The sequence below is a fragment of the Hyalella azteca genome, unplaced genomic scaffold (genome assembly GCF_000764305.2).
Source record: "Hyalella azteca isolate HAZT.00-mixed unplaced genomic scaffold, Hazt_2.0.2 contig6741, whole genome shotgun sequence".
Lineage (NCBI taxonomy): Eukaryota > Metazoa > Arthropoda > Malacostraca > Amphipoda > Hyalellidae > Hyalella > Hyalella azteca.
The window spans coordinates 213,178-223,805 of NW_025936893.1; the positions used below are offsets into that span (position 1 = coordinate 213,178).

Below are 10,628 nucleotides of genomic sequence, written 5' to 3' on the forward strand. Positions count from 1 at the left end.
ACGAGCTCCCACCCCTCCTCCCTAGCCCCAATCAAACCCCATTCGCCTACAACAAAACAAATTATGCACCATGGTCATAGCCTCGCCTCCTACTGTCTTTTCCATTTCTCCTTCCTCTTTCTGGCCACTTTTTGCCCTTTTCCATACTTTCCTAATGGCACCGAAACAGCAACACACGAAGCTCAACTCTTTCAATGCAAACGCAGTACCAATCCGTCCTTCAACACATATCAACTATCACGGCTCAAGTACTATAACACTCAATAGACAACTCACAACTGCCAAAACTACAAACCGCATACCAACCCCGTCAAACAACAACACGACACCGGCTCATCAAAACACTCAAATTCAGGCAGGACCACAAACAATTATTCTGGTAATCGATAAAACAAATGCGCGGTCCAATAAAAACAATCATCCCTGATACAAGACTGTTAAAGCGGCTGTTCCTAATTATCTTCTAATTTTCTTAAATGTTTATTTTCACTAACCGTGCTTACATTACAGAAAAAATTCCTAAAAAAAATTTCTAGACAGATTCTTAGGAATGCAGTTCCGGGCCAGAATGAAGCTTATGACGATGAAAGCAGCTCGTGCAGGTCTGCTGCTAGGCTTTGGGTGCATCTTTCTAATAATTCTGACTCGGTCACTCACGCCTAAAGAGACTGTAGAGGTTATTAAAAGTAAGTCAAAGTATTACATGCAAATTTTATTTTTTTTAATTGAGTTTTCCGATTGATTTATGCAAACTGAAAGTTTGTCAAATTCGCCAAATTTTTAATAAATATACATTTTTGAGGATGAGTACTTTATAACATGTTTTTCAAAAGTACATTTTCGAATATATATATTTGAAACATAATCAATTATTAAACATTTAAAATATATTTTTTTCTCATTCCTGCATTTAGAATAGTCCACATATGTTTGCCAGTTATTGACACTTAATGAACTCATCTGTAGGCAACTCAAGGTCAATGATCAACCGTTCTTCGCCCGAGACGGAGGACCTTTTCTTGCACCCTGACCTCCTGGGGAAGGACATGCGAGATGAGGCCGTCATCAAGGCAGCACAGGAAGCCCTCCTCGCGCCATCCCTTCATGTTCCGTACCACCTTGACAAACCAAGCCAGAGATTCTTCTCCGAGTTCGGCCAAGATAAATTTTTGGAGGAAGTTTTTAAAGATACGGTAAGTGGTCTCTGAATCAAGAGTGCAGTACGTTTCTTCGATGCTTGAGCATTTATAATTTGAGTTATAATGCACGAGCTGTCGCCTATGGAAATCGTAGTTAGTTTTCATGATCAAATTCAATGTTATCAAAACAGAAAGGAGGCTTCTTCTTCGAAGTAGGCGCCTTCAACGGGGAGGAATTGTCAAACACGCTCTTCCTTGAACGGGAGCTCGGCTGGACGGGAGCCCTCATGGAGCCCTCGCCCAGCTACCTCGTCCTCAAGAGCAAGAACAGAAGAGCGCACATCATGCGGGCCTGTGTCTCCCCCGACACCACCTACAGTGAACTTGTCCTAGAGTCAGTGATTTTTCACTATTACACAATATTTTTTGTATTTTTTACAAAATACAAAAATTTTTAAAAATTTTGTACAATGCATTTTTATATTGTAGTTTTACAGTTTTGCCTTACTTTTCGAGGCACCTATTCATTGTTTCGAGCGTTCTAGTTGACCTAAAATTTATTGTCAGCTTTGCTCGGTGCTGAAATTAGCTGAAATTTCAGCACCAATATTTGCTCGGTGCTGAAATTAGCTGAAATTTCAGCACCAATATTTGCTCGGTGCTGAAATGAGTGACAAATGCCGCCTAATATATCTACTTGAAATATCAAATGGGTAGTTCTCTTATAGAGTTATGATATTATGAGTCCTGGATTTCATAAAGCCCCAAGTACATAATGTCGGCAAATAATACATGAAAAATTTAGGCCTGATATTTTTTGCCTTCTGGACGCCCATATCTGATCTTCACCAACATCATCACTGATAAATGAATGTGTCGGAAAGCATATTAAACGGTAATTTCATTTTTTCCACAGTGTGGGAAAAGTTCGTGCAGCGACTTACTCACTTCTTAATGCCAAGAAGGCACAAAAAACTGTGAAAGTTCCGTGCTATCCCTTCTACAGCGTCTTGACCGCGCTGGGCAATCCTGTGGTGGACTTCATGACACTCGACGTCGAGGGCGTCGAAATGAATGTAACATTTTAAGCACCGGGTCAAATATTGATAACATTATTTACTGATGAAAGATCGTGAGATTTGAAAACTTGGAATAACGTGTAAAAATTTAAAGATTTAATATATTAAACTGAGAGGTAGATACGAAAAGCAAAATAATTAGGTTTTGTATTCTTCAAAGACGTAATCATATCTACGCGATGATGAAAGGGAAAATAATTGTAGTGACAATCTTAGATTTGATAGCTTTCGTGATTCCGTAAAAGAATTAACCTCTGTGGTTATGGTTATTATTGCACTAATATTAGAACCGTAAGAAGATAATTTGAAATCGCTTCTTAAGATAAAATTTTTAGAATATCATACGACCTGTAGGATTATTCGTTAATTTTGCGTTTCTAAATAATATGAGTAGTGACCTTGCCAATGATTGTAGGATTATTAGTTAATTGTGCGTTTCTAATTAATATAAGTAGTGACCTTGCCGCAATGATTGTAGGATTATTAGTTAATTTTGCGTTTCTAATTAATATAAGTAGTGACCTTGACAATGATTGTAGGATTATTAGTTAATTATGCGTTTCTAATTAATATAAGTAGTGACCTTGTCAATGATTGTTAATAATTTGTTTGCGGTAGGTGCTGAGGAGCATCCCTTGGAATGACGTGAAGATCAGAGTGATCACCGTTGAGATCATCTGGGCTCCTGAAGGTCCTGAAGGCATCAGGAGGTACATGGAAGCCAGAGGCTTCGAGTTCATTGCGCACTATGTAAATGACTATATTTTCTTCAACAAAAAACTCAGTCATGGTTTGAACAGGAAAGTCAAAGTGTGAAGGTAGCTGAGCTGGCCCCTTACAGGAACTTGAAGCATTTTCCTCCCAAGAAGTTGTACCACAGTCAACTCACACACCCCACAGTCAACTCACACACCCCACAGTCAACTCACACACCCCACAGTCAACTCACACACCCCACAGTCAACTCACACACTCCACAGTCAACTCACACACACCACAGTCAACTCACACACACCACAGTCAACTCCAGAGTAAACTCTTCTCGAGACCTAAATTTCTTCTCCGAAAGTTGAACTTTTGTTCTAACATATTTAATTATTCGGATTTCTCATGTGTTTACGATTTTATAATATAAAAGAATAGTTTGTGTGCTCTGTCATAAGATAGTTTAAAAGATTTGCACTGTCATGAGAGTGATATGAAGGAGATTTTACACGGCAGCTGAAAAATTATATAACGCCTCCTATAGAAATTGATACAAAAATACGCGCATCATAATGACAACATAGATACATGAAGACGTGAGAGTAAATGTGATAGTTAGTTACAAAATGTATCTTCCTTTTTAGCTTTGTTTCGGTCCTCGATAATAAACGCGAACGAAATTATGCTTTTTCTATATTAGGTTGATGTTATGATGCATGAGATTCGTCATTTTGCCACTTAGTAAGTCAACATATGTTAATTTTTTTCTAGGATATGAAAAAGATTTATTGTTTTTCAGGGTGAGAATTGGATACACTTGCTTTTGATTTTCTTTAGCACTACTCAATGTAATCACTCTGAATAATTTTTAATACATGTGTGCTATTTTATTTAGTGTTTAATAACCTCGGCTAATAATATTCTAACAAACATCTTTATCACTTAAACGAACCGTTTGTAAATGTTATTCGATCAATACTAAAAGTATTGTCACAGAGAATTTGGTTCCTTGCATAATTTTCATTACATAAAAGAACTTGCTTCTGATTTTTCATGGTGTCTCTAACTTGGCTTCTAGTCGAAAATAGACTTCGAGCGTTTGCGTTTTCAAACTTAAAAAAAATGTTACATGATGCATTTTAAATAATCAATCGGAGGCAGGGTTGACAACATGATTGCTTCTAAGCCCTTGTCTTATATATTATCAGCTCCCGTAAGTTTTAATCTTATGATAAGTTTTTTTTTCGCGTAATGTATCGTAAACTTGCGTCTTTTATTCGCGAAAACTGATTATTGTATCGTAAACTTGCGTCTTTTCTTCGCGAAAACTGATATAAGAGAAGATCGCATGCATAAAATTGAATGCAAAGTTTGTTAAATTTATACCAATTTTTGTTTGCTAAGTTTATATTCGTTCCAAGTGAAGTCTCTATTTTTCTGCAGATTCATTAATTTATATATTAATTTATTGTTTAACTTCAATGTGTTCCGCAGATTTGTTCCAATGATTTGCTAGCAAGATTTAGACTTATAATATTTTTAAGTAGCAAATTATAAGAGAACGTTACTGCGGATTGAGTGAGATATGATTCCTTAGACCGACGATTATCTTCTAGCTGCATTACTTATGTGACAATGCCTGCTAAAAATGCCTGTGCTACGGACTACCCCACTCTGTGTGTAAATTTGACATGATTAAATCGAAACGTTGTCACAAACTGAAATACCAGAGCAGTCTACGTCATTTATTTTGGAAGTTATTGAACCGAAATCCGAAATTTAATAATTTTAATTTATTTTTTTTTTTTAATTTATTTTTAATTTATTTAATTTGATTTAAATTATTTTAATGAATTTGAACCAATAATTGTATTGTGGAGTATTTATATTTGAGAAGATCATTTCATATTTTTACTCTCGGTCTGGTCTGTAATGCAAGTAACTTTCGCCCTTGCTTGTGATCGCTCCTAGTCTGTCTCCACCTTTTTGTTGCTTTGCATCCTTTCTCATTATTACCCACGATCTCACTCTTTTTATTTCACATATGCATAAAATCAATCCAGATCTTCGTTTTCTGAAATGTTACACACCATAAAATACACAAAGATACGACTGAATATTTCATTGATGACTCCACTAACCTAAACCTGAACGCAAGCAGTGGTGGAGATCACGGCTCTAGTGACCATACGGCAATCACGGTTAACGATTACTCGGATGAAAGTCTACGGGTAATGACACCAGCTTTCATTCGAGCGAGAATTTCAGATACCGAGGAATCCTGATTCCTTTCTGGCAGGTCTTTGGTTTCCATTGTTTGATTTCTTCAGGCCTCTGGATTTCCAATGGAAGGTCTTCCAGTTAGAGCTTCTTCATGAATAAGAGATGACGAGTCTCGGCGCCTGTCCTTGAAGCCATTTCGCAAATTGAAAGAAAATCTGGCTCGTAGGAATAATACACAGTACTGCGAAAATTGCTAAGGCATCTTGAAATTGCGTGGAATGGATCGTCTGAGCAATTTAAGGAAAGGACACACATCTATCATAATTAGAATTTAGGCTAAAGCGATGAGCATTTCAATACAACGCTGAACCCAGTTCCTAAAAAAAAGAATTTCATTTCAATTACCTTCGGATCATGATTGACCGATAACAAGGAAGCAAATTTCTCATAATATAATCAATGGTACTTAGTTGCTAGTAATGAATTGCATATTTTTTTAATTACTAAAATATGCGTGAGAAAAATAAACAAATTCGATTTATTTATCAATAATACGTACACCCAAAAGTTACGTACAGTAGTTGCTTTCCCTAGCTAATAAATACATCTCAGAAAAAGGGCGAGGAACGCGAGAACTTGTATAAATCAGTAAAATATTTGCCATTGAGTTTTATAAATTGGATCAGACTGAACAAGTTTTCTACGGAGCAGGCCTTGAATTTTAAAATCATTCATAACTGAGCGTCTGAGCTTCTTATCTCGGCACGAGGCGAACTAAAACTTGTTACGATTCTCTTGCAACTTGAGCGACAGACAATAAGTGAAAAAGTTGCACAAAATTTTCGTTAGGAGTTCTCTTGACGTCCAACAAACCACTTGGTCATTTCAAAATTATTCTAAACTGATGAATATATGCTTTATTCATACCAAACTATGAATCATATAAATATTAATTGTATGAAGAAAACACATAACAACAGCCGGGATTTATTGATCTCTCACTAACGTAAATTAAATGGCGCAATATAATAACCCAATTCGTGAATCTCAAATTCAGAAAAATATGATGAAGAAAATCTTCGTCGTGAAGCAAGCAGCCATCTTGCATCCACAGATTGCTTCATGAATAACGCATGACTATGAACAATTCCAAATTGAATCGTTCGCACGTGCCGACATGTTGTGACCGAAGTGCCCATCGGAACCACGTCACTAATTAGCGCGCGAACCAACGCCATCTGCCGCAGACTGCGAATTGTATTTTGTGGTGGACAGTTGCTACCGTCTGGTAATCTCGGTGCGGTTAAATTGCACTTAAAAGTACAATTTTATCAATACATTTTTTGGCAATTATTGAATCTGGTACAGTAAATAGATATATAGGTCGCAGATATGGAAACACATTATTCTAATTCCGATAAAATGAATCCAGAGAATCTAATTGGGAAAAGAGTAATGTGTGTCCTCCCTCATGGTCGTTATAATTTAATTTTCAGTGTTTCATCCGCAGATTTTTCATACTCCATGAACTATGCAGTATATAGATTGTACTTTAATTCTCGTCATCTTTAATTTCACACATTTTTACAGCTTAAACCATTGTTCGTTTATAACAAATTTTACATTCAAAATTGTTTTTTGTATCATTCTATAATATTTATATCTTCTTTTCTCTTGGAGGCATTTATAATTCACACATTTTTACAGCTTAAACCATTGTTCGTTTATAACAAATTTTACATTAAAAATCGTTTTTTGCATAATTCTATAATTTTTATATCTTATTTTCTCTTGTGGGCATTTATAATCGCAAAGCCAAGTTTCAAATCCTACACAGAACTGCGGTCGAGATAATGACATGAGAGGCCTTCGCGGAGCTACACTTACGCTGGTGTAACGAGCTCATCTGGAGCCAAAGAAAGCAGTGGTGGGCTCAGTATTTCTCTTAAGAATATCATCAAAGCGATTAAGAATTTAGATATTCTTAAGCTCGTGTGATCTTTGAAGACGTTTTCAATTTGCACCCGCTTTAAAAGACCCTTGTAATATTCTAACGGCCGTCGGTGAACTGAGATGAGGTATTGCAGATACCGTTTACAAACAGTTCAAATTGCAAGTGAAATTTCGTTTCATATACATGTACGAAATTATTATTTTTTAGACAAAAATAAAGACAAAGACATTGAGGACTAATACATTTGTGAAAACAAAGTTTCAATGTTCTACGTCATTCTGTCACTCAATTCTTAACTATACGGAGCTCACTTGGTCACGGCCTATGTACGAGATTATAAATAGCATTTTAACTTGTATTCATGCTCTATGCATGGTGTTCGTTTAATTGCCGTCTAATCACTTATTATCCATTCCCTAAAAAATGTTACACCTATAATAATTTTTCAAGTCTCTGATTCAATGAATAAATTGTGCTTTTTTACTGAGGCTAAGTAGCGCAAGTAGAATACAGTAATGTCTTCGCGTACTCATTAGCGGACACACCGCGGCTGTATTTATGTTCAGTAATATGTAGGCTACATTTGTTCCACCATTCTAGCAATAATTGGTCTAGTTTCTTCGCAATATTCCCGGGGCGATTAAAGTTTGGCCATGCCTATAGGGAGTATTAGTCTCGTGTAAGCTTTCCATAGCTTCGAAAATAATTCATAACAGACTTATTCCATCGTTTATGCATGATGCAACCTCCGAATAGTGGCAAATGAATATACATCATAAATACTGTTGAAATATCATGTGTAATATTAGAACACTTCAACCATTTCGGGGGCAAGCATAAAAAATTCATTATTTGAATTTCTCGTGCCATTACAAGAGAGAATGAACAATTAAGATAAATTTATTGGTATGGAGTTTTCAAAGTTTTGCATATTGATGCAGTAATTCAATGTTGAATACTACATTAAAAAAAGTACGGCTATTATTCTGAAAAAAAATGAATATAATTGAAATTTAAATATTCCAATGCATGGAGTAGATATCTAACTTTAATTTAGCTCAATTTACAAATTCCAATTGCATTAATTAATTAATTAATTAGATATTGCTGCTTCCATCTTTAAAAAAATGCAGAAACAACAACAATTTGATTTTCCGAGTTTAGTTTAATTGCTCACATGTTAATTTTTGGGCAAGTTAGGGAGTGATGCTAAGTACGAAACGATGGCCAGATAATTGTGGAGTGGCAGAGGCATTATAACGCAGCCTCATATACAAACTGGAGCGGTGATGGGTCTTTTTAATTGGGAGTTCATTTTTAGTGACAATAGATGGAAACTTGCTCATTAAATTAAGGTTAACATAATCCACTTGAGACTAGGGCATTACAGAAAGCCAGCTGCGACACAATTTAAATGCCCGTAAAGAAGAATTAATTTTGAGAATCTAAGTATGAAAGATTCAGATCCGGGGAAGGTCCCCGTATTTAGAACAAATAAGTTTTTAGTTCAAAATGACAACCCTTTTTGCTTAGCTTGACTGGGCCTTATAGCAAACATTATTCATTCTCTACCATCATTCCATGATTGACTAACTCTATTTTTCAAATTTTTCCAGCTCAATTCCCATCATAAATTAGCCTGAAATATAATCGAACTGAGTCACGTATCGCGTCATTTTAGAACTGAAACGTTACACGATGCTCCAGAAGAATCTGAGTTCGTCTCGAGTGAGCGTGTCAAAAATACCAGCTTTTTGACGAGCCATGAGCTCGCCAAGCTCATGAACTTGTATGGACGTCCAATAAAAAAGTCTGCAAGTCTTCTTTTCATGCAGCAATAAGCATGTCTATAAGTCTTCCTTTTACGCAGAAATAAGCAAGTCTGAAAGTCTTCTTTTTATGCCCACGACTCACTTGATATCGAAGTAAATCTTGCGAAAGACGAGCTGGATATGACCGTCTTAAGACAAGCATGCCGGCACTAAAGATATGTTCGGTCGGGCCATACGGAAAGATAACCATGCTTTCTCGAGAACGTAAACTAAGCCTAGTGCTCTATTTACTGAAGCTTCTAAAGATGAAACCTTGACTCATGAGTAAATATTCTCGGGTATCTTCATATCATATTAGAAAAGAATATTTCAGACTGACTCATGATGCATTCTCTGGTATTTGGTTATTGTCGTCACTAATTCTCGTTTTATATGGAGAGTAGCGACAAAATATACTTCTACAGTTAAAGTAAAGTGTGATGTGTCTAAATTTATTATAAAAATAATTCCACCGCTTCCTATTTATCTGTAAAACATTAAAATCGTTCTTATATGTTTTTTAACTGTCACAAAGCGTGCCAAACTTTGAATAGAAGCTATGCAATTTCGCTAGCCGACAAACATAACAAATGCGTCAAAACCTAATATAATCATGCCTAATGTATTAGAATCTGCACAAAAATGGAGGGGGTGACATTTATTTATACAATTGACTTATTTATATCTAAAACCAGCCATCATATATTCGTTCCGGTACGCACCAAGATCTTTCAATTTTTTTCAGTTTACTTTTGCTTAATAAGGGTATACCTCATTTATGTAAAGTTAGACATAGTAGCTTAATTATCCATCGTATCCACCGAGACTAAAATGTGGTTGCAGAGCAACACAGATAAGTAGTTGAAATGAATAATTATTTTATTGAACTATCAAACGAACAAGCGTCATGCGAGTGGGGCTACACGAAGTAAGATTAATCGTGTCGAATAATAGTGGCAATACTTCATGGCTCACATATAAATACATACGCTATGTTAAAGCTTAGATGCTATATGTGTGGCACAGTATTTTATTTAATCGTTGTTAATGTCATCGTCTACGTGTAAGCAACTATTATAAGGTTAGTAGTATACTAGTTCGTTCAGCATGATAGTTCATATCATGCGAAACATGGCCGTGACTGGCAAGCAATTAAATGGTTTAATAAATTCTTGAGGTATTTTTTAGCGTAAAATTCTCAATCTCACCATTGAAGGATATACGATTTTCTTCGGAGCGGCTTTATTACTGAGCTTTTAAGTAGCATGCAAATTATCGCCGATGCTCGTGACGTTGCTCATTCAATGAATTGATGAGCAGATCCATAATCACCATCATCAGATCCATGATACCATCTCCGCATGTCGCCTTCAATTTCATGAATTTCAAACATCGCGATGAATTTCAGTTGTCGCGATGAATTACGATTTTCGCGATAAATTTTGAATTATTGTTTTCACACCACGCAAATGTAGCAAAATGAATGTCTACACGCTTGTTGTGTAACGAAAACTTCGCCATTTTGAAGTATCGACAACAACCATAACTCTATGTCAGATCATCGGAGCATCAGAACATAATAAGTTTTACGCAATAAAAGTTAACATAAAAAATTCCGCTTATGATAATTCCAAAGAAAACTATAGCGCTACATTCACGTGGTGCATACAACTACGAAATTATTTTGTAAGGTTGTTAAAATAACAATAATGAGATG

General features: G+C 35.8%; 1 protein-coding gene across 1 annotated transcript; it reads left to right on the top strand.

Moving 5' to 3' along the window:
* The first annotated feature begins 510 nt into the window (after positions 1-510).
* Positions 511-3,147, top strand: LOC108668642. Its single transcript, XM_018155885.2, has 5 exons — positions 511-686; positions 967-1,193; positions 1,331-1,533; positions 2,056-2,215; positions 2,837-3,147. The coding sequence occupies exons 1-5, from the start codon at positions 551-553 to the stop codon at positions 3,032-3,034; spliced, it is 924 nt and encodes a 307-aa protein (XP_018011374.1). The 5' UTR covers positions 511-550; the 3' UTR covers positions 3,035-3,147.
* Positions 3,148-10,628: the final 7,481 nt, after the last annotated feature.